This window comes from Rhynchophorus ferrugineus, unplaced genomic scaffold (assembly GCF_030347505.1).
Source record: "Rhynchophorus ferrugineus isolate W39M unplaced genomic scaffold, kcgeb_rfMv2 rfM1, whole genome shotgun sequence".
Taxonomy (NCBI): Eukaryota; Metazoa; Arthropoda; class Insecta; order Coleoptera; family Curculionidae; genus Rhynchophorus; species Rhynchophorus ferrugineus.
This window is the reverse complement of record NW_027472580.1, coordinates 31,123,827-31,149,228: the sequence shown is the minus strand read 5'-3', so window position 1 is coordinate 31,149,228 and position 25,402 is coordinate 31,123,827. Positions and strand designations below refer to the sequence as shown.

Below are 25,402 nucleotides of genomic sequence, written 5' to 3'. Positions count from 1 at the left end.
TTGATGCTTCGTACTATATTTCAAATAAAGTAATACAACGCGATATTCCTCTAGAACCTATAACGAGTGTAATTCAACGTGTTTGTATGAAGTACTTTGAAAGAGTGTCAGTACATCCCAATGTACTCGTTAATCAGCTAAATATGTCACGTGATATTGAAGTGCGTAGACTAAAACGTTTAGCACCACCTGATCTGATTACTGGACATATGTAAACTTTAGAATAAGCTTTAGAATAAGACTAATAAATTAATATAGTATTTGTGGAATCACGAAGAGTAATAAAAAAAAATTATGACTCCATAGAATCCGATGGTAATATGGGGTGTCTTCCGTATTTCTTTTAAATAGATCATAAGCTGGTAGAGCTATACTGAAATTAAATTAGCTCAATTCAAGCCTTAATAAAACATGCTGAATAGCACTCTTCATTGGTAAACCATGAAACATTTGGTTGCTCTATGGTACCGCATGACCATTTAACTTCGTAGAAAAATTCAAAATATCGAGTGTAGACGTTTCTCGTTTGCTTTGGAAACTTTTTCTTTGTTTCTAAGAGTCAACATAATGGAAAGTTATTATTACTTTTACATTGTTGATCGAAGGTTAATATAGGGTCCCAACAGAGAAAGTTTAATTTGCAAATTTAAATTTTGTTCCAACACTTAATGCGGGACGGTGGGAAAGTATTAATTTACAAAACAATTGAATAAAAAATTAAATGGGACGGATTCTGCATTCAATTAATATACATGAAATTTACTTTATTTAGTATATACTTTATTTAATTGCATATAAATTTAATTAGTGCAGGCTCAAGAGGAAAGTTATTATGTTTTGAAGAAAAAATTACGGCGAAAAATTATTGAAAACGAAACAATATTAGCAGCATTTTCATTTAGAAAGTTACGTAAATAAGAAAAACGATAGATAATAGGTACTGTATATAACTAACCCAAAAGAGAGACCTTAAAATGATTAAACATTTTGGTAATTATTTGTTGCCCTTTATTTTATACGTTTTCGGTTAGATGAGTGTGTAAAATGTATGGAAAATAATTGCAACCTATTTTATATAAATATAAAGCCTATTGAAATTGTCAACATTTTATTGTTACAATTTAATATAATTAATTTTTTCTCTGGATATTGTTTGAAGTTCCAGAATTAAATCGATCTTACTGATCGATGATCTTAAAAGTTAATAAATTCTTGGCTACTACGAATTTGTATACCATGGCAAATTTCCTATCTAAAATATTTATTTTTATCGTTTTAATAAAACATCAAAAAATACAGGTATATTATTTATAAGGCAATTATATTATAATAACGGTATTAATGTTATTCTGTAAACAATAATAAGAGTAAAAAACAAGTTGAACCTAACAATTGCCAAGAGAATTTCAAGTGTTTGTGTTATTCAATAAATAATTCTTTATAGGGTATATTCTCTACTACTCCTCCTCCCACTTGTCTAGCAATAGACGATATGGTTTTGTCTATAGTATCCGTAAGTTCTCTGATAATATCCTGTGAATTTTCATTTAAAAACTTGTTTACATTATCACCTGAAATGTTACAATAATCAAATGATTACCATACAATCAAATCAACCATCAAATGATTGATGAGTTATTTTACCCATTTCTTTATTTCCATTGAACAGGTTGTCAAAATTGAAGTGAGCCTTTTCTATATTGAATTCGAGCTTATCATTAGGATCCATACGTCCATATTCGACGCCGTCTATTTCTTCAATTCTATATGTAAAAGAATATCTAAAAGTGCCATTTTCTAAAAATAAAAATATTTGTTTATGTTATAAATGGTTTCATTAATTATTAGTGTTGGGAACAATTGACTGAAATCGACTATCGACTGTTTAGTAAATGACTAGTTTTTACTATCGACTGTTTCAGTCGCTATTTTTGGTTCGACTGTTTTTACTAGTGATTGTTTTCAGTCGACTGTTTTCAGTCATTATTTTCAGTCCGACTGATTTTATTACTATTTACTATCGACTGTTTCAGTCGTTTACTTTTAATTACTATTTTCGTTTCTACTAGTTCATTCGATTGATTTTTAACAATGTGGCTGTGTCGTCCTAGCCGCGACCTTGAAAGTATGCGCAGAATTATATGCATATATAGATTTATATGTAATATATGTGGTTATATGTTTTTTTTGTAGTTTTCTTGTGTAACTATATATTGTAAATTAAAATAGCTGCATTTTGGAACGTTAGTTTTCGAGGGCAAAAAAATAAAATTGTAAATGATAAATAGTAACATACTTTTGACTGGCATAATAGACAATACTTTGCGGTGGTATAGTAGGTAATGCTTTCTTGATAAACTTTCACGATTTTTGTTCAATCTTTTTGTTTGTCAAAACTTTTTTCCTAAAATCTTGAAAACTAAAATGAAGTCCCAAAAGTTTCAGCAATTGCATCTATTCCAAAAGATTTGAAGAATTTTTAATTCTAGATTTAAAAAAGCAGGATTTGGTATTAATTTGGTAGACAAATAATGGTGAGGTGATACAATAAGTTATCACAAATTAGGTATCTTCCATTCTAACTTCAAAAAAATACAAATATAGTTGCACAACTCGAAATTCAAAACACAACTACTGACCAAGAATGACATCTGGCGATATTTTGATAAAAAAATGGCTAGAATGGAATAAGTAATTACTTCAAGTACTGCAGCAGCTTTACAGATTAAGCAGTATTTGGAAATGCCATTTAATGGGCGTTTAGAAAACCCAAAGGATTTTTGGCAAGCACATAAAATAACACTACATGAATTATATTATACGAGGAATAGTTACACGTAAACTATTCCTCTATACCCATAACATCTGTCCCCTCGGAACGAGTTTTTTCAAAATCTGGGAAAATAATTAACGAAGAAATCGCCTCACGGGAGAAAAGTTGAATGTGATAATATTCCTGAACAGTAATTTAAAAAATATTTCCGTTCAAAATAAAATAAAACTTTTATTTAAAAAGGGTCTGGTAGTTATTGTACGATCATTTTTAGGTTCATCCTAGATTAGACTTTTCAATGATTGTATAAAGGTATACGTTTACATTTTATTTAGTAGTTATGGTTATTGAACATCTTTAGTTTTTAGGTTTTGTTTAAGTTGTATTGTACTATTATAACAATATAATAATAATATGTATATTAAAATAAGATAAAACATTTGTGTCGTTATTATTCCATTCCTTTTCACAACTCCACAGAACATTCAGTATAAAAGTAATCCTACTTCCTTTAAAATTATATTATTTATTACATGTTAACAGATATTAGTAATATTTTTTCCCTTTTTTTTACGTTGGCACGTGAATGAATATTTATACATCTCTGTCTCGCTTATACCACCATTGGAGAACATTTAAAATTAACTGTTCAAAGCATTTATCTCCGTCCTTTCCTATCCCACAATTTATACAGACAAGAATTCCTACATCTTCGTCTGACATCACCAATGGAAAAAAATAGTCGAACCGTGCATTTGACTGAAAATGGTAATTACTATTGTCAGTTAATTACTATTTTTTTGACTATCGACTGTTTCGACTCTTTTCAGTCAATAGTTCCCAACGCTATTTATCATATATACTGGGTAATTTTTATTGGGTGTTAGGGGTTGGTTTTAATATATGAAAAAATTGATCAGATAATAAAATGATAAAAAATAAACAATTTCTAAAATGGTACGTTTAGAAAGAAATAGACTGAACAAAAATCATTCGAAGCTGTAAACTGCATTCAAATGAAATCGTAACTACTATTTTCATTCGATTAATTGGTTTTGGGGCTATTGTCTACTTTCATTCGATAGATTTTGGCAGTTATTACCTACCAATATCAATTTTACACGTTCCTTTGCCTTGAACAGCCAGTACCATTATTTTTCCATCCACTTCATATGATCCATCTAGGGTAATCTTATCAGCATGAACAATTAGATATATCGAGTGTTTGTCAAAATCCACTCTGAAACCGACATATTAATATTAAAAAACATTTTGTTTCTTATATATAATACTGTATATATGTTAAGCTACATGAGTGCTAATATTATCAATTTGGTGTATGTTGGTGTGTTACAAAGAACTAATAAAAATAATATATAAATATACTGCATATATTGACGATTAGATTTCAGAAAAGTATAATCCTTTCCATCATCATTTAAATTTTCCAAAACCAATTTTGCACATTAATAAACTACTAATTTTTCTGAGTATGCCCTTTTTTAAACTTTTCTTCTTTCCACATCTTTTTTTTTTTCCTTTATCTTAAAGAAGTTTTGCGCTGATATCATTCTTATCAAGTAAGCCTAATAAATTTTTTTTCAGTTCTACATCTAAAATATATTTTATAGGTTTATGTCTTCCGGTACTTTTATATACCATTCAAACATTCTCAAATATACCATTTAACTACAATTAACACAAAGCCGTGCTGTGCTGACTGGTGACAATCAGTGCTTATAGGATTTTGCGTTGTGCTTTGGGTTATTGAAAACATTCTAAAATATTTAAACATTCTCGACATTCTCTCATATTTACATTATAAATACATTTATTACACGTTATGTTACACTACACATACTGTATAAACTTTGCAAATAAGCTCCAGCTATTGTATTTTAATAATATAATTTATCTAATTTTTCAGGTAACTATTCAGCAGAAATGTTTTATTTGTGACAATAAACAATTGCTCTATTACTCTCTAAAATTTTTCCATTTTCCCAATTTCCAAAAATCTGCTAAAGAAGAAAGACACATTTTGTGTATACAAAATCGCAATAGGCTTTAATCTAAAACAAATCCAGAACAGAAATTCTCGTTAACATGATCGGACCTACAGACTAGTAGCAAATAACATAACATGCAACGACAAATTTTGACTAATCTCCTTATACAAGCAAGCGCACCAATTTGTGCTACTTTTATCAGCCACCGTATAATACACATATCCGTTTATGAAGTATTTATTATTAGTTTAAGACACTAGTTTTCTTTCCTAATCCATATGTTCCGGCTGCAGATTTCAATGCAAGTACAGATTCACCCAGAAGAAACTGGAAAAAGCTTTTAAGAGGTTAGGAAGTTGGCTATGGAAAAATGAATGACAATAGTTTACGTTTGTTGTCATTTGCCTCATTTAATCGCTTTACGGTGATTAACACCATAATAAAACAGCGGCATTGGATTGTTTTGATTTACTCTGGGTTCGTTCGACGCTCAACGATATAAGGATCATGTGAGGAACTGATGGTAGATCTGACTATTGTTCCATGCAATAGTGCAATTAAGATTTCAGAGAGCCAAGTGTAAAAAATCAAATAAAACCAACCGCGACTAACAGAATCTAAAACATCACGGATTTGAAATCGAAACGACCAATAAATTCTAGGCACTTAGACACATAAACGATGCAGGTATTGATACAACAAAAAGTAAATATCCGAAAGCACTGATTAGTGTGTCACTAAAGTATCTTCACCAGCTGTTATAGAATAGAATCTTTTAGAACGATGAATGGTGTTCTGCATGCAGCTCTACAATAATGGCCCATCAAGTAGTGTAGCAAATCCGTTAGTATTTGGCATTTCAGAAACTTCATTTCCTGATCATGAGAAGGACAAAAATCTTCAAGTATCTTAGGATTTCATATTCGCCTCTCAACTGCTTTTCAATGCAGTCGTGAAAACAATTATGCCAAAAGTTTCTAAAAACAGATTTGGTTTACAATATTATATCACAAACTCCTTGATCTGATGTTCGCTGACGATAGCGCTATATTCGCTGATATAGATGTTGAGTTTTCTACTATTCTATATGATATAGTTTGCATTGCAGTGCGAAATTGCTTGAGAATTTATGAAGAAAACATCAGTGCATTGGCAATTTACGGATCGCCTGCTATTGTAAAGTGAGTTAGAGGAAATTCAGGATTTAAGGTGTTTGGGATCAGTAATACAACAGAAGAAAGTGGTTAAAGTAATAAGTTGAATCGCTCTTGATTCTCTAGGATTGTTTGTTTGGAAGAGAGGAAATAATATATTAAAACTCAAATTCACGTTTTTCGAATACTTATTTTATCAATCTCTCTCTATGGCTCTGAGACTTGAACGCGGTTCACAAATTCTACACTTTTTTTTCTAAAATCATAACAGAAATGTAGTCACTGGTTTATGATATAACATTTAGTGCATAATTGAGGAACATATAATGGTTTGGACATGAAATAGTGTAAGACACACCGAACAGCTCAGATTAAGACCATAGAAAGCGATTTGGAAAACAGGAGTTTGTTTTATGTATGTATGTTTGGTTTTATATTGTATGATCATTTGACTATAAGAAAACTCTGTCCGCGTTTGTTCACTGTTGGCCAAAAACAAGAACATATTGATGACTGAGCAGTGTCTGGCCATGATTAAACGTAACAAATCGGAAATTTGATGCACTGATATGTGACAATGTGACAAAACGATCGTCATCTGACCGTGATATTGAAATGTTAGAGCGGCACTGGAATAATTGTATGGCTTTAGATAGACATTACGTTGATGAATAAAGCCAATTTTGAAAAAAAGGCGTTTTCTTTGTTAAGCTCGGAACTTTTCTACCGCGACTTTAGATTTTATAGCTTGTTTATACAGGCTTCCTTGATCAGAAATGAGGTCGAAGGAAACATATTTGAATGAATGGGAATGAAGATTTTATGTTATATGATATTATATGTTAAATAATAGATGATTATATTTTATTTTTCCAGGTATTAAACACATTTGAACTGCCATCATTTTGTGAATATTAAAAAAAGTTACTTGCATCTATTAAAAAAGTTAATACATTTATTATGAAGTAGTTCAATGTAACATTGACTTACGAAATATCCACCAATTTCACAGTCTCTAATCCGATAACCTTCAGATCCATAAATTTTATCTTTAAACTAGAACCAGCTTGAGCATTGATCACTGGAAAAGTCAGTGGTAACATATTTGGTATATTGAATTTCTTGTTTCCTTTGAGTATCTCTGGCAAGGCAGCATTTCCGTTGGCTATTGCGCATTTAGTAAAATCTGGACCTCTTTTGCAGACTTTCAGATAAGAAGCTTAAAATATTAAATAATTAATTATATGATTTTCTGTTGCATAACAAATTTCAGAATAATTCTGTAATTCATATACCCTTAAACATTTAAAAGGATTTCATGCATCATTTCATCATTATGGATGCTCTTGGGTCTACTTCTATGAGTTTAAATCAGAACTGGAGGATCAGGAATGGTGTGATCCGGTGGTGAATAGTTCTTTGGGTGCGAGGTGAGCCCATATTAAAAAATAAATTAACAAAGTGCTAACTTAAGTTCATTGATTCACAAAGAATTTTGTTTGTAAAATAGTAAATGTATATTTCTAATGGTAATCTTTTGAAGAAAATGGGTGCATTTCAGAAAAAAATCATTACTAAAAATCAGTGAATCAGTAAATTAATGTATAAATTGTTTTAACATCGATCTTATTCGCCAACATTTATATTGAAGCTAAATGCTGAAGGTTATATTAAATAATAGATTAATTTTTGCAACTATAGATAATTTTTTTTCATACAACTATAAACTTAGTATTTTTCTTCATTTCCTAATGATTTCCCTTGTTGATTTTAGTTCATTTCCTAATGATGTTCTTTGGAAGCAAACATTAAATTTACGAATTTTACGTGAAAAGACAATTTAGATGAGATTATTAGATTTAGATGAATAGCTTGATTTGTTGAAGACAATACATTTTACATTTGATATTACAAATAATACATTATTACATTTAATTTATTCCACATATAGCAATAACCATTATTGCGGCGGTTACCATGAAAATGTCATTCTGATAGATATGCGTCAGTTATCACAAATATTTTAAAAATTCTTGGATCCTTATCGTTATTCCTGGACTATTCTCGAATCCACGTCGACTACCGTCGAATCAATCGTTTAAGAGTTTAATTATCTTTACACTGACAGAAGCATGAAGTGAATATAATTATTTACTGCATTTTATTAAAAATATAGTGTAAAACACATTATCCAAGAAAATTAAAGGAACTTTAATCTACTATATAATGTATTTTCCATTCTGAGCATTGATATATAAATTATATATATTTAACACGCAAATTTATCCATTAGGCGTTTGTATATATTCTGATCATTTCTTTGCTTTAAAAATGGAGCACCATTTATGGAGAACAATTGGTGTAATATATCTTAATCAAAATATTTTCCGTTATTTTCTACAACCTTTTCCCATTTCTTAGTAACACGTGTTGAAAGAACGATTTTGGTATAGCAGAGATCCAAACATCAATCCATTTTCGCATTTTTTCAGAATTTCGAAACCCAGTGCTGGCCAACTATTCTTTAACAACTTGTAATTAGAAGGGGCTATGTTTGGTACAAAGTAATATTAAGCACTTAATATTAGAATCCCCTACTAATTCTACAAATGAGTATTATGCTGTGTTATCAGATTTTGAAAGACTTTCATAACAAAATTTGATAAAACTGAATACTATACGGCCTGTTGTTATAACTAATGTAGGTCTGAATTAGAATGACATTTTTAAATTTATGTTTGTATTTTTATTTCAGATTCTATAGAATCCGACAGAAATATGGGATGTCTTCCGTCATATCTTTTAAATAGATCATAATCTTTGTTGCTGGTACAACTATAAACCTAGTATTTTTCTTGGTTTTAAATTCGGTTAATAATAAGAGATAAAAAATTAGGAGCAAAATTAAATTTTACGAAGAAATAGAATAAATGCTGAAAATAAATATAATATGAATCTTTACAACCTTGCCAAATAAATAATTTTGAATATTATTATCATAAACTGATCTACCTGTAGTTTAATATTTAATGGGACAAAAATATTATATGAAGATAGTAAAGAGTATTTTTTTTAAATATTTTTAAAATTTAAATATTATATCGACGACACTTACGTATATCTGCATTAGCTCTTTGTTGTAAAAATGATGCACATACTAAGAAAACTGAAACTACAGGATATTTATTCATATTTCTGTTTTTAATACCGCGGTGTTTTACAACGATAAAATAATAAGTAATGACTAAATATTTCGTTAATCAAATATCATTTCCTATTTATATGTTTACCTGTTAGAAAAAAATCAGTTAACCAATGTAAAAAAAAGAAAATCGTAGGAAATTGTGGACATTCGCATTTAAATAGCATCTAATTGCTAATAAGTTGTTTTTTAACAAGTTTATATACGGAAAATGTCAATTCAAAATTAAATTATCGATAACTAAAACTCACAGTGAGCCATTAATAATAACGTGATGTGAGTATGTTGTGAATACGTATTTTATTATAGATTTTTAATAAGTTCACATATTTAGTATCGTGCCTAATGATAGAGAATACATTTCTCAAGAAGTACTTGAACTCATCTTGATGTTTACAATATCAGGTGTACTTTTTTATAAAAACTTAAAATAATTTATATTTTTTGATGTATTTTTAGCAATATGAACTATATTGTAAGGGATGTCAGCATCAGCATCAGCGAATATAGCGCTATCAAAAGCGAAATCGACCAAGAAGTTTTTAGTATCATTACTGTGTGTTTTGTATCTCAAATGCATCCATTCTTAGATCCTTGAATACATTTTTATATAAGAGAATATTTAAGAATATTTTATAATAATATAATAATAATAATTTTAGCTTCTAGAGGTTCCTTAAAAAACTCTGTAGTTTTCTTTTCTTTCTAAATTGAGCTCTTGGTTAACATATCAATTCAATTTTCGGGTTTCTTCGAATTTCATAAGGTTACCTCCACTTTATTTTTCTACGTTTATTCTTTATCTGCAAATTCCACAGCAATAGGGGCGTTAGTGTCTCGACTTTCTTCATTGATTGCATAGACAAGACAGCAGTCAGATCATACTTATCATGTAAGGGATCTCGGGTTCATGTGAATTTGTAGTTAATTTATTTAGATAAGTAAACGTAGCTCATCGAATTTGCCTGGCCATACATTGTAGCCATACATGTAATATCTCAGTGCACCTACAATACTTCTCAGGACTTTGTTCTGGAAAACTTGTATTTATATTAATTTTCGCGAAATATCCCCATAATGCAATTTATTGTGTACTGTTAATTGTGATTTTCTTCCAATTAACTAATACATTTTCTTATATTTTAATTCCAGTTTTTTCCTATCCTTTTCTTTTTTACATGTACGAAATATTATATGAAGATTCATTCTGAGATACTTAACGATATCGCTGAATGGAATTATAATTTATTGTTATTGGTGTTTGTGTGGTCTGGTTATATGTGAATTGCACATGCACAGATTTATTTTCGTTAATTTTTATTTTCCAGATTTGGGTCCAGTTATTTATATTGTCACTTGCCTGCTGTAATTTTCGCGGGGATTTTTCACTATTATCTCCGACAGCAGGAATCGCGGTATTATTATCAAATGTAGCCATCGTACTATTTTCTACTTGTGGTATATCACATGTGTAGATTAGGTGAATAATTGACTCCAATTTTTACTTGTGGTGCACCTTCTTTAACTTTCTTGATTATAGGGTAGGCTTCCTCTTGTTTGATTCATACGTTCTGTAATGTAAGATTTTAATAGTTCAGTGCGTTGTTTCTATAACATATTCTGTAGCTTATGTACAAGGCCGTCATTGAAAGAGGATTGTGCTACATCTAAGAATATACCTTTATATATACATAAGTTCAAAAGCTATTAATTCATTATATGTATTCAGCTGCAAAAAGAAGTTATTTTATGAATAGATTGACCATTCATTTATTTTATAACATGAGAATGACTATTAAGACAATTCTAAGTATGGAAAATTATGGGTTAGTCCAAGAGAGCAATCTACATCGACACCGAAGCGGGGCCATAAATATTCCTAAATAAATTCTTGTTGTGTATACCATGGGATCAGCAAGATATAATGTGTTATGTACTACTAAGGCGGAATAAAACTGTTACCGAGGATATTTACCGATGCCAATTGAACAAAATTACGGGATATTGTTGCATAAAAGATTAATATAACAGACGCTAAGTCATCTTTTTGCATGATGTTGCCCGGCTACACGTTGAAAAAGTATGTGTTGTTGCTACTCGAATGGGAAACTCAGATGCACTCAGCGTACTCACCAGATAGAGCGCCTGCTGATTACCACTTGTTCAGATGGATGCAGCCTGGCTTGGCTGCTACACAGTTTTGAAGTATTTCGATGGAATCGCTTGCAAACCAACGTGGTTTTTTCCACAGGGCATCGCCATGTTGCCAAAAAGATGGAATATATTTTAATTAATATAAATTGTACGAAACTGAATTACGAGAATACGCAAGTACCCAATATTACTAAATTGTTTTTACGTGTTGTGCCCTTTAATTTTTTACAATTGATTCTCCAGTCGATGCCTACTTACGGTGCCTATTACAGTTTTTTGACAGCATGACACCTAGCCGATAACGGACACTTGCCCTGGAGCAACAAGTTCGACCGGGTTATGTTTGACTCCCTCTGGGCTTACCAATATTCTAAACCGAAGACGCGTCACAGCTGACCCCTGCGGGTCACTACTGCTACAGCATTAAATTTGGGGATATGGCACCTGCCAACCGAGCAGCCGTTATGAGCACGAGAACTCGGAGAAAAAGCAGCTAGTGAAACTAAGTGTTGATTCGCGATCTTGAGTTAACACACCACGGGGTACTGTCGTATGGGGGTAAAAGTTATAATTGCAGCTACAGATGAGGCTGTTATATCCTGGAGAAAAGGGAGTTCAGCGGTGACGCGGTGCTAAGCTCCCAGCACGTCAACCAGCTCGAGAACCATCGCGTTTTCAGAAGAACTTGAGCTGAATTTTTGTTTGTGAAAGGAATTAGATATGAAGTGATTAATTTCTGGAGTGCCTGTTTCTCTGTGAATTTGATTATTTATGGCAAACCATGGAGTGTATAAGATTCCCCTGAGGAGCTTGTTTTTGAAAAGTTGAAGCTGTTTCACTTGAATGGGTGTAACAAACTAATACATTAGAACCGTAGAGAAGTACGGACCGGATTAACATCTTGTAAAATAAGCATTTGATCGAGATCAAAAATCCGCTAGAAGGACAGATCAGAGGAGATAGCAGGTTTACTATCCCCGAATCTTTCTGGATTGCTTTCTGGATTTGGGAATGCCAAATGAATCGTCGGTCGAAGTGGAGACCTAGGTACGTGACGTTATCTAGCCATGTAATTGTTGCCAATTACAGTTTATACTGCCAAGCCACCGCATAGCCGGCCATCCTCTGGCCAATATATTCTAAGTAATTTCATATAGTAAACGTTCTGATATATTATGGAAGGTATTTTCTGGATATATTGTTTTAATTGAAGACATTTTTTAGTTATTTCTGATCGATTGAGTAAGTCGTTCTTAATATAGCATATAATTTGTTATTAATAATATCTACCCAATCCCAGATAGAGTTTTAGTAGTTCTGTGGTAATTTGACAATTTAGAGAATTCTCTGATAATATTAATAAAATATAATTATTATACTTTAACTGCCGAGATAAGATTAATTATCCCGTAAAACCATAAGGACCATAAAATTGATATTTTTTGTATTAATTATATAAGATCTCTTCTGGAATCGTAAAAGGTTGAATTACTGGTCTAAAACCGCAACTATACCTACTTTATTATTATTAGCGTTTCTAATTTTATTTTATAGCTACATCTGGATATATTCAATCAAGGAAGCATTGCAAAAAAACAAATAAGTTTTATGGTTAAAGTGATTAAAATATTTTAATTATTTTATATTAATTTTGTAATTATCGGCTGTTTATGTGATTATAATTAGTATCAACATAAAAATTAATAGCCTGTTAATTAGTGTTTTCTTTAAAGTCATTATTTTTGCGTCTGATTTAATATTGGGATGTTAGCATTTACAAGTAAAGAATATACCTCTCAGTGTAGTGCTAATCATATTTTTGAAGTTATTATATATATATATATATATATATATATATATATATATATAATATTATGAATGCATCAATTATCAGAGATGTCTAGAATTCTGCCACTGCACTTACAACTGATTTTTCATAGTAACTAGTTCTTCTGTGGAAAGTACTTCCATAGAATATACAATCCAAAGTTGTGTAGATACTTTTCTTGATTCAGTCAAAGGTTTTCCTGTTTTCTCTATTATCTTCCTGATACCTTCCTCCCAAGTTTGCCTTGGTTATCGTCTAGGCTTTCTTCTTCCATGCTCACTTCTCAGATTTTCTTAACTTGTCTTGTCTCTTCAATATAAGTTGTCCCACAATACTAAACTCTTCTAGTTTTTTTATGTTGTGGTCTTTTATTATTTTCGTGTTTCTCTTATTGTCCATATTTGCTACCTTTCTCACTCTTCTAAAATATTTCATTTATATATATGGTCTGGCCAATGAAAGAGGTCAAATATACATGTCATCAATATTTATGTAAGCAAATTATGCCAGCATGTGGTAGAGTTACCGCATCAACATGATCTTTTGGTTTACGGCGTTTGCCAGTTTATGAACTCTAATTACTATTATTAATGTTTTGAAATATTTTGCAATAATACATACATACACACAATAATATTAAGCAAAATGGCTCACCAGTACCACACCAATCACTTTTTAACTAAAATAAAATGTAAAAGAAATTTTAATAGAATTGCAACATTTTTACAAACTACAATTGACAATATATTAGACATCATCTATGATGTTTAACGGCTGTTTTATTGAAAGGACTATATTTTGTTTCTTTTAATATATTTTTTAATTAATAAATCTATTATTTATGGTGAAGTATAATTTAATAGCTTTTCTAATTCTGGCCTTAATTTCCTTCTTCTTCCCTTACTTTTTACTTTTACTAACTCCTCCATCACCATAACATTCACTTTATATTTTGTTTAAATCATTCCATGTTTTCTACTATTTGTCTTAGACTAAATATATGGCTCTGCATGCTTCTTTTTTCTTCTTTCGGAATCCACTCTGTGATTTTAGGCTATTTATTAATACATTTGTATAAAAGTGCGTAATATAAAAATTAATTAAACTATTTATTATAAGACTTATTAGATATTGGTATAATTATTATATAATCGTTAAAACTATGCATTACGTCCTTTACTTTAGGAGTAACCTTGTCCTAGTGACTGTTAATTATTTATTTATTACATACTGAAATATGGGAAAATCTTCGGAATAATGCAAATATTTGGCTGCATTGTAGAAATTGTCCCTATCAAGTGGTCAATAATTATCACGCAATGCAAAAGTATATAAAAGTAAAGCGAAAAAATTATACTAAGCAAAAAAAAAGGCTAAAAAAAAGTTAGGCATATAATTATATATAGGCTGTGGAACTATTTCGAGAGATAAACTCATATATTGGCCAACGGATTAGAAATTAGAAACACTTCAAGCAATTATATTTTATCGACCGAAAACAGTCGATAGTCGCAAAACAGTCGAAACATTCGATAGTCAAAAAACTAGCGACTGAAAATAGTAATTACTATTTATTTCATTTAATTCCTTTTTCATTTCATCAAAATAGTAATTACTATTTTCAGACAAATGGACGGTTCGACTGTTTTGTTCAATTCGTGATGTCAAACGAAAATGTGCGAACCCTTTCCTGTATAAATTGTGAGAGAGGAAAGAACGGAGATAATTGCTTGAACCAGTTAATTTTGTATGTGCTTATAATTTCCAAAGAATAAGCGAGACGGAGAATACTATTTACATGCTATTAATAATTTCATTTTAAATGAAGTAGAATTACTGTTATAACGAATTTTTCTATGGAATGGAATAATACCACAAAAATGTTTTATCGTATTTTAATATGTTAATTGCGATTTTCAAATAATGTACTATAATAAAAATAGACAATGCAATAGAAATTAAACAAAACCTAAAAACTAAAGATGTACAATAACCATAAATACTAAATTAAAATTAAACATATACCTAATCATAGAAAAAAAACTAATTCATGACATAATTAAAAATGATCCCACAATAACTACTAGAGCTTTTTAAATAAAGTAAATGCTTTATTTATTATTGAACCGAAATATTTTTTAATAAAAATCGATAGAGTAATCGAAATATTATTTATTATTGCCATAAAAACGGTCAAAAGTATTTTACTAGTTATCATTCACAATTTTAATATTTTTACCACCCTATTACATTAACAATATCGAAAAATATCGTTCCAAAATGCTGCTATATTAATATACAACATATTATTATTTAAAAGTAAACTACCAAAAATATATTAAAACTATACATATTACATATAAATCTATGTAAGCATAAATTGGGTACATTTTTGTCAAGGTTACGGCTGGGACGACAGAGTCAGAAATTTAAAAATCAGTCGAATAAAACTAATAGAACCAAAAATAGTAACTAAAAGTACACCATTGAAATAGTCGATAGTAAATAGTAACAAAATCAGTCAGACCGAAAAGAGCGACTGAAACAGTCACTGGTAAAAAGTAATAAAATCAGTCGAATCAAAAATAGCCACTGAAACAGTCGATAGTAAAAAGTCAATTACTAAACAGTCGATAGTCGATTTCAGTCGATACTTCCCAACACTAGTTAGAATGTAAGTGTTGATACTACTAAATATTAATTTGCTGCGGTCTTATTGGAAATATGTTTAGTGTGTTGCGGCAGTATTGAATATTAATGTAAACACCGTGACTAAAGTCACTCTCAAAAAGTGAAGGAAATTATAATGTTAGATTCGAAAAAAAAAGTATCTACATGCGAAGCGGGTGACGATTCAAGATCTCCTTAATGTTGACTCTATTTGGAAAATAATATACGAACTCTATGTAAAAAACTGAGCAATTTTTTTCAATGTTGTTCTCTCGATATAATCGTAATTTTTTACAATTATTTCAGAGGAAACTGTTAATCTTGGAAGTATTTTCAGAAAGCTCAGGGATATGCTGCTTTTGAGGGAGGTATATTTCAAAATTGTTACTCGGTAATTATTAATTAAATGTGTGTTTTGTGAACTATATTTTTGTTTAAAAACAAGTCAGGAAAAGAGGATATACAGTAGATCAGATGGTATAAAAATATATGTACAGATTAGTACGCCTTTCTCCCTATCATGTATCTCTCCATACCAAGAGATCTATACAAAAAATAATTATTTGGGCTTGTAGAAATAAGCTTTGCCTACAACACAAACATACAAGAAGATTTGATAGATATTAACAACAGTGACTGTAAGATTTGTGTATTCGTTCAGAGTATACATGACTATTTGTATGAGGAGAGAATGTGAATATCCATTCTTACAGGTGATATTGTAAATGTATTAGAGCAAGTAATTTTGCAAGAAAATGTACTTAGATAGTAACAGAAGACGATAAAGAAAAAATATGCTCATATCAAAATGACTTGACAAAGAAAACAGTAACTAAACGTAAAAAGGTAATTATGCTTTTCAATAAAAAAAATATATTGCTTGGATATAAAATTGATTAGGGCTCCAAAGATACTGTTATATAAAAAAATGCAGCTAGAGCTATACATCATAGGTGAGGTGGAAAGAAATCAATGTAAATATAATAAAACAACCCTAATCTATAAACTATTGTAGCTGTAGTTTAAGTCCTTCAATAATATTTGCATTGTAATATATTTGATTTAATATTATTAAATATCAATCATATTATGTATCATGAGACTGTTGAACATAGACTGTTTTCAGGGGTTTGAAATAAAAAAGATTAGAACTCTTTTTAATATTATTATTTCAAAAAAATAAATTTTACAACAGAAGTAGGCAAACGCGTTACAAAGTATATTTGGCTTTAATACGCTTTATGGAAGAATGATTTCATCGAACGGTATAGATAGCAAATAGGATTTAATTATCGTAGTTGCGGCCAGATTAACTACATCTGAAATGATTTGTCCTAGTTCGCCTATGGCTTCCTGGGAATTTTCATTCAAAACCTTGTTAATATTGTCACCTAGAAAACAAAAGAAAGTGTATCAGCTGGGGGAAAATATAGTCGCGATTATCTTACCTAAAGCTTTGTTTCCATCAAACAAATTATCTATTTGAAAGTGACCGTTTTCTATTTTAAAAGATGTTTTAGGTTTTATATTTGCCATGTAGGTTTTTCCATCTTTCTTCTGAGTTAATTCATAATCGAATGAGTAATCGAATGTACAGTCATCTGGGAAAATAATGAATAAAATTTAATAGACAGGTTAATTTAATTTTTTGTTTAATTTTTGTCACCCCAACTTACTAAAAATAAATTCTGACGGTCCTTCCCCTTTAATTGGTAGCACCAAAATCTGTCCGTTAACTTTATATAGAGAATCTACTCTTAATGTCTTCATGAAGACTTCCAAGTCAACATGCTTTTTATCTACATCAATTCTGCAAAGATACATAGTAACAATTGATTGTTATGTATTAAATAATTATTAGTATTGTGCTATAATGCATAATTCTATAATCAATGTTTTATTTTAGACGGTTGATTCATCAAGTCACCATATTTTTCAGGGATACTTGATTTAAACCCTACACGTCCCATAACATGGAATAGGTCAATTGAAAAGTCCACAGCTTGACACACAGATGGCGCTACTAGAATTAAATCCAAATGTTTTTTAGTAAGCCCTAATCCTCAAAAGATGCGTATATAAATTTGATAGCTGCCGGATCATCAGTTTGTGAATTATAGCATTTTGAGTGAAGCAACTATTATTATTGTGAAAAAATGGATAAAAAAGAATTTCGCCTGTTGGTAAAATATTGCTTTTTGAAATTTGCTTTAGATGGTGAACGCAGTGGCCCAAAAGGGTTTGTTATCGAAGAAAACATTTAAAAAATCCACAAAATGATTTTGAATGACACTCTAAAGATATCAACTAAGAGACAGCTCTGTGCAAAGTGGGTACCGCGCGAGCTCACTTTTGACCAGTCACAACGACGAGTTGATGATTCGGAGCAGTGTTTGAATGTGGCATATGTGGCAATTGATAAAACATGGCTCGATCATTTCACTCCGTCATAGTCAAGTCAAGTCAATAGTCATCCGAGTGGACTGCACACAATGAACCCGCTCCAAGGCGTGGGAAAACGCAACAGTCGGCTGGCAAGTTTATGGCATCTGTATTTTGGAATGCGCATGGAATAATTTTCATTGATTACCTTGAAAAAGAAAGGACCATCAACGGCGACTATTACATAGGGTTATTCGACCGTTTGAATTGACGAAATGGCTGAAAAACTGCCACATTAAAAAAAAAAGCAAGTGCTGTTTCACCAAAACAATGCATTGTGTCACAAGTCAGCGAAAACGATAGCAAAAATCCATGAATTGGGCTTCGAATTGCTTCCTCATCCTCCGTATTCTAAAGATCTGGCTCCCAGCGACTATTTCCTGTTCTCAGATATCAAAAGAATGCTCGCTGGAAAGAAATTTTTGTCGAATGAAGAGGTGATCGCCGAAACTGAGGCCGATTTTGAGGGTCGCTATAATCAGCGTATCATCCTTTAAGGGAATTATGTTGATTAAAAAAAAAATTGGCAAAAATATTTGTTTTACTATGGTAGGCCGGGAACTTTTCTCTTGACCTGTTATACATATATGTCTATAATTTTTTATTATTTGAATATATTCTAACATTATAGTGACTCTGGGGCATTTTGCATCTCTCGACAACCACTGTCAGGTTACACTAAGAGTCCTAAATCTGAGGATTTAGACTCTGAAGAATCTCTGAAGTTAAAGAGCGTTTAAAATTGTCAGGAACGTTTAAATCAACGGAAAAAAGGAACCAGCAATCCGAAGGTTAACCTAAAGCATATCCCAAACTGTTTTGCTACCTTTTCCCTCATCGTAATATAATATTAAGCTATGAATAAAGTACCTCCATAATGAGGCTTACTTTAGTCATTTATGATGTTTGTTTTGGTATTCTCGGGGGAGATTCGACAAATTGGGGTTTGATGTAACTATTACCAGCCCAGGATATTTTTGCTCTTCATAATTCTTACATGTTTCTGCAATTATAACAAAAGAGCAATGAATATTGTACAAAAAGAGCGTCAATCTACAACGAGATTTTAAGAAATTAACCCGTGTGATGAAAAGTGGACTACGTATAATGCTAATATGCGGTAAAAATCGCAGAATCTTTAGGAGGGATTATTCATCAAGTACTGATTAAACCCTTAACTGAGTTGAAGGGATTGCAAAAGTATAATCAACCACCGTATTTTTTTGATTTTGTCTCCCCTAACTACTCTTTGCTTAGATCTTTGACCAGTGTATCTTTGCACACGGGTCAGGGAGAAATGTATAAAACAAATTTGTTTTGGATTTTTAGCATTGATCAGTTCTTTATCAATATTGATTTTTTGAATTTCTGCACAACAAAATAAAATAATTTTTTTTATAAATTAGGATGTCATAATATTCGGAAATATTTTTCCATACATTAAAATACTTTTTCACCTAATATTATATGTCGTTGAATTCCGTTTTAGTTGATCTAAAGTTATTTTTGATATATTCAAACTGTTTTTATCTATTATTTTTGCTAATTAGACCCTATTTCATTTACATATTTTAATGATTTAGACTCGTAACAAATATACAAACCTTAACCTTTAGACTTCGCCAATGTTTATAACATTGTTTATTTATAATAAAACAAAAATATATTTAATTTTTATAAATGTTTTGTGCACATTTTAGATATCGACAAATATTTTGTAAAAATTAATTATATTTTTTCATCGAACTTGACAAGCACGTCACCATAGAACTAAATATGTCTCTAGATTAGGATAACAAAGGAGTTTTTTTTTCGTTTACTGGAATGACCAGCTAGAACCATATGGTCTTCGGCTGATGTCGCCTCAGGTTCAGGATATGATTGTTTTGCGGGCGACAGAGACCCTGGGTTACGACTGGGACTGTCGTAGTTTGTTTGCTACCGGGATTTGTGGACGGCTAGGGATTTTATTAAGGTCTTATCGTGTTCTAAGATTCCTATGGAGAATCACACACTGAGCATGTTTATGAAATTTTTCACAAACGGGATGCCTGATTCGAGATGTGTATTGACGTTCCTCATAAACCATGGGGCTCCGAGTAACGCACGGACTTTTTTGGATTGAAACACTTGGAGTCGTTCGAGTTGTCTCTCCGAGAGATACCTGTACCACACCTGTGCTCCATGGAGGCAGATTGAACGGACTATCATTTTATACAGAGTCGCTTTCTGTGGGATTAGGAATTTGCTTTTCCTGCAGAGTAGAGGAAATAATAGACTGTACACGCCATTTCCTTTTTAAAGGGCGTGCTGTATTTGGGCAGATCATTGGAATCTGCGGTCGAACTGGAGATCGAAAGGTGAGACTTTCTGGAGCCAAGGGATAGGGACTTTATCGATTTGAAGGCGATAGGTGCGAAACTCCTTCTTGTGGTGGAACAGAATAGCCTGAGTTTTGCTCGGGTTAATCTGAAGCCGCCAGAATTTGTACCACGCTATTGCTTGGTTCAGTTATACTTGGAGTCTATTGCATATTGCGTCAGGACAGTATCCGGTTGTGAAGAAAGTGGTATCATCTGCATAAAATGCTGTGTGGGAAAGTTTGTAGAGCGGGAAATCAGCGATATAAAGGTTGAATAGGGCTGGGGCTAATGGAGCGTCTTGCGGGACTCCTGCGTAGATTAATTTACGAGAGGAGACTGTGTCACCGATCCTCACCTGAAAAAACCTACCATCTAAGTATGAATCTATCAGGGATATTAGGTCATTCGGTAGACCTAGTTGTTTAGCTTTAAATATTAGACCGTGGTGCCATACTTGGTCAAAATCTTTGGAGACATTTAAGAATATGGCTCCTGTTTTTCGAGCTTTTATCATTGCCTGGTGGATAATTGCTGCGACGCGGGCAGCTTGATGAATGTTTAGCATGGAAACCGAATTGTTCGCTCGGGATTATATGATGTGCGACTGTGAAATCGTTTAATGCGTTTAATATCGCTTTTTCGTCAAGTTTGGAGATAACAAAGGAGTATCAAATATCTGTATTTATTTTAATTTGTCTGTCAGTTTCAATTGCAGCTATAATTACTTTAAAAGTGGATAAGGAAAATTGTGTATTAATAGTGTACGTGAAATTATAATCACATTAATCCGGAATATCAGTTGAAATATTAGCCTGCCTTGATATATATGAGTGTTTTTGCAGAGAGGGAATTTTTTAATGAGTAATTAGTATTTCGGGAAAAATTAAATTTTTGTAATAATGTAAAGAAATCGAGGAACTAACAACAAATAGTATGTCGAATCGTTACTATCAAAATTGAAAACAGGATTTTGTAGGACTACGAGATTCTGATAACTATGTCAGTGATCCTGAAGTATTGTAAAAGAATCTAAGAGTATTGTGTTGAGTCTTTCTTCTCGAAATTCCTCTAGGAAAAGAGTTATGAGAGTATGATTCACAGGCTCAAAGGTGCAGATGGTTTGGATCTTAACATTATGAATTTTTAGGATTTAATCAACAACAATTTCTAATGTAGGTCAATGGAGAGGATTGTATTGTATATAATCGTATTAAAGCAGAAGTTTTAAGACATATAGACTTCAAAAAAACAAGTTAATCTGGTGAAAAGATTGCATTATAGGTAGATAGCATACACATAATCAGATAAAGTGAGTACATCGCGTGAATTGAACTACACTTGTTAAGCTGATGAGGCCATAAAAATGGATCTGGTATTAATATTTTGAAAGCGAGCGTCTATGTCTTCACTGGGGTTAAATTACCTTCGAGAAGATTGGTGTTATCGTAGGCAGTCGGGATATGTTTTATTATCAAGATAAATTATATACAGAATAGCACATTTTGCTATTTTCGCCTAAAAGGGAGGAATTACTACGACTAGATATAATATCGATATTATTTGAAACTAATAGTAATGAGTGACGATCACGATCTGAAATCTATTTCCATAGATAAAAAAATTATAGTTATTTAAAAATTAAGAGGAGAATCAAGAGAGAATCAAAGATTAAGTTCATATGTCTTAATTTAATAAGGATTAATGTTGAATTTTGAAACTAGTATTTTAATCATGCAATCAATTTTACTACTATTGCTGTAAAGAAATAAACGTACTTGATATTTTTTAAGACGGTTTTCTCCAAACCGTGTACACTAGCATTGGTTAAAGTTAGCTCCAAACCACCGGTTTTCGCTTCAACCCTTTCCAAGAACCAAGGCGTTAATGAGGGGCTTTTAAAGTTACTGTCACCTGAAAACATACAATTATTTGTATTTAATTAATATAATTTTAAACTTATGGTAAACTACCTTTTAAAATATGTTGGATACTTTCCGTGCCGTGTTTTAAAGCACAAGCAGACAAGTCAGCTGATCTGCTACAAGCTTTAATGTAGCTGGCTGTAAAAGAAAACAAAATTTATTGTAAATAATTTAGCAATAAAATTTATTTGCTAGCTTCGGGAGCGCAGTGGTCAAGGAAGCAGGACGGTCTTCCTACTGTTATTATAGTCGCGGGTTCCTGTTCGAATCCTGCTGGGGCATGGATGTACTTTGTGCTTGTGATTGTAATCTGATTGAAAAACTGACAAGGAATAACTCAAATAATCCCAGTCACGGCAGTAACCATGCTGCGTAAGACCGGATGTCTTCTAGGATTTGCACTGATCCGTCGGTGGGCTTAATGCCGAAGACCGTGGTTCGGAGCCCACTAGTAGGACCCAGAAATGTAGGTCCAGTCGAGATAAACCCTTGCTGGTAAATAGGAGACTTTAGAATATTTAAAAAATTAATAAATATATAATATGTTTAGAAATTTTTATATTACTGGACGAAACTAACAATCCTTTATATATTGTGATATTTTTTTACAGATTAAATATAAGTTTGTTTTTGTTTGAAACTTGTTTTTATTTGAATTTGAATTTTAATCTGAACTTTGTCAAATGTCAAATATATTAATAAAATATTAATTAGCAGTTAGTTTGCATATATATCTGGTATGAACTAGACTATTTTTAGAATCGATATACTAATTTTTACGAGTTATATTGTACGACGGGCGAGTAAAACGAAATAATACAATTATATTGTCATCTCTTTTAATTAATTAACATTAACAGTTAGAGTTTAAAACAGGACTTAAGTAAAATGTCATACTGTTTCTAAGTGGAAGTGTCAATGGTAGCTCGATGAAGTTAATTTGTTGCAATTACGAAATAAATGTATCGTTATTATGGATAATTAGTACAAAATACAATGCTTGATGTTAAATGTTGCTAGTTAAGTTATGTTTTTTATCTGTTTTGTTTTGGCTCTTTTAATAGGTAACATTAATAAAAGAATCTTTTATGTATACACCATGCTCAACAATTGCCATGTCTTAAATTTAATTAAATTTTATTTGTGAATAAGCAAATTTGATCCAACAATACAAAATAATGGGCGAGGACTATCAAGAACGAAAATTTTCTTTTAATCTGATTCCTTCTCATCGAAACTTCTGACTTCAGTTATCACAGCTATATACTAAAATATAAAAATTATACACCGAATGCATATTAATTAAAGTATCAAGAATAGAAAATTGAAATAGTCGTATTTACTGAATTCAGATATAATTATTTTAATGATATATTAATTATATTTTAATATGTTTACTTCTATATTATTTATTATGCAATAGTAATTAAACCCTTTTCTTTGCAAGAACACCTGATGATATATTTGTATTTGTCTATAATTATAATTAAATAAATATAAATGATTCGTCTTAATTCAAAATTGTTTTTTTTTTAAGTTTAGACAGACACTTTGACATGCCAATTGAATACATTGTACCCGATTTTATGGACTGCCCATCAAAATAATAGTAAGATAAATCAAAAGGACATAAAATATAATTTTTATGAGTTGTTATTTTTATTATTCTAGAAAATATTTCGCAATTAATTAATTAAACAAATTTCCGTCTCTTGCTCTGAATTAATGGCTAAATCATAAAATCGATAATATCAAATATTATTATATTTAATATATCCGACTGGAAATGTATGAAGAAAAAATATGTATCACGCGTTAAATACGTCATTTGTTTTGTTGATATTTGAGATTGTCTTTTCTACCATTAATTTGTGTATTATTTATTATGTAACTGTAAATAATCTATTTTCTATACAAGAATATCTAATGATAAATTTGTATTTGTTTTTAGTTATAATAATATAAGTATAAATATTTGATCTTAATTCAAAATTGGTAAATTGGAAGTTTAAATTGATTTTTTTAAAATTATAGATGTCATTAGTGAACAAAGTGGATAAACATTTATCTTTCTAAACAAATATTTATTTAAATATATACATAAATTTATATAAATATTATAATTTATTTAAATATTAAATATAACTTAAATTTTATTTCATTATTAATAAAAGAGGATCTGTATAATTGAAAAAAATGTTTTAACATTCTTAAAAATGTTTAGTACTAAATATTATTTACATGTTATATATTCTTTAATATTTAAAGTTTTAATTTCATTTAAAATTTATAACAAACATTTTTATAATATATATTATAACAGTCGACAATAATATTAATTAAGAATAAATTGATACTAAAAGTATAAAACAAAAACATAATAAAAGTATGAACCAGGAGGATGATACGAGCGATACTTACGTAAAGATTTCGATTTCGATTTTTCCCCGTTGATCCCCAACAGACAAACGACAAGAAGCAATCCATAGATCGACCGCATGATGGACAATGATTGTTCCGCTGCACTTAACTGGCGAATAGTGACCGCTTCACGCGGACATTTATAATCAGAAATATAACCTTGTCGCCGGCGAGAAAAATTTTATTTCCTTTTCATATCGAAAATCAACGCGTCGGCAGAAGTACATAAAACGTTTGTTGAAAACCAGTTTCCGTTATTAATGGGTCCATTTGAACCAATCAGTTTTAATATTGATGCTTTTTTTCAGACGTGATGCCGTTTATTTGATTGTGCTTCAGCGATAATATCTTTTATCTTTCATTGTTATGCATTCTTATTGGTTTGTATTGCTTTATTTGTTTTTATTTTTACCTTATTATTTTCTGTATATTCCTGTGTATACGAGGGTAAAAATTGCTTTCTA

General features: G+C 30.8%; 2 protein-coding genes across 2 annotated transcripts; both read right to left on the bottom strand.

Moving 5' to 3' along the window:
* Positions 1-1,091: 1,091 nt before the first annotated feature.
* On the bottom strand, positions 1,092-9,172 carry LOC143206681 (protein takeout). Its single transcript, XM_076419338.1, has 5 exons — positions 9,052-9,172; positions 6,927-7,155; positions 3,880-4,013; positions 1,645-1,797; positions 1,092-1,571 (listed from the first exon to the last, which is right to left on the bottom strand). The coding sequence occupies exons 1-5, from the start codon at positions 9,125-9,127 to the stop codon at positions 1,420-1,422; spliced, it is 744 nt and encodes a 247-aa protein (XP_076275453.1). The 5' UTR covers positions 9,128-9,172; the 3' UTR covers positions 1,092-1,419.
* A 7,769-nt stretch (positions 9,173-16,941) lies between these two features.
* Positions 16,942-25,099, bottom strand: LOC143206680 (circadian clock-controlled protein daywake). The gene is made up of 6 exons (XM_076419337.1): positions 24,939-25,099; positions 22,566-22,655; positions 22,371-22,506; positions 17,467-17,600; positions 17,239-17,391; positions 16,942-17,181 (listed from the first exon to the last, which is right to left on the bottom strand). The coding sequence occupies exons 1-6, from the start codon at positions 25,015-25,017 to the stop codon at positions 17,030-17,032; spliced, it is 744 nt and encodes a 247-aa protein (XP_076275452.1). The 5' UTR covers positions 25,018-25,099; the 3' UTR covers positions 16,942-17,029.
* Between the last annotated feature and the right edge of the window lie 303 nt (positions 25,100-25,402).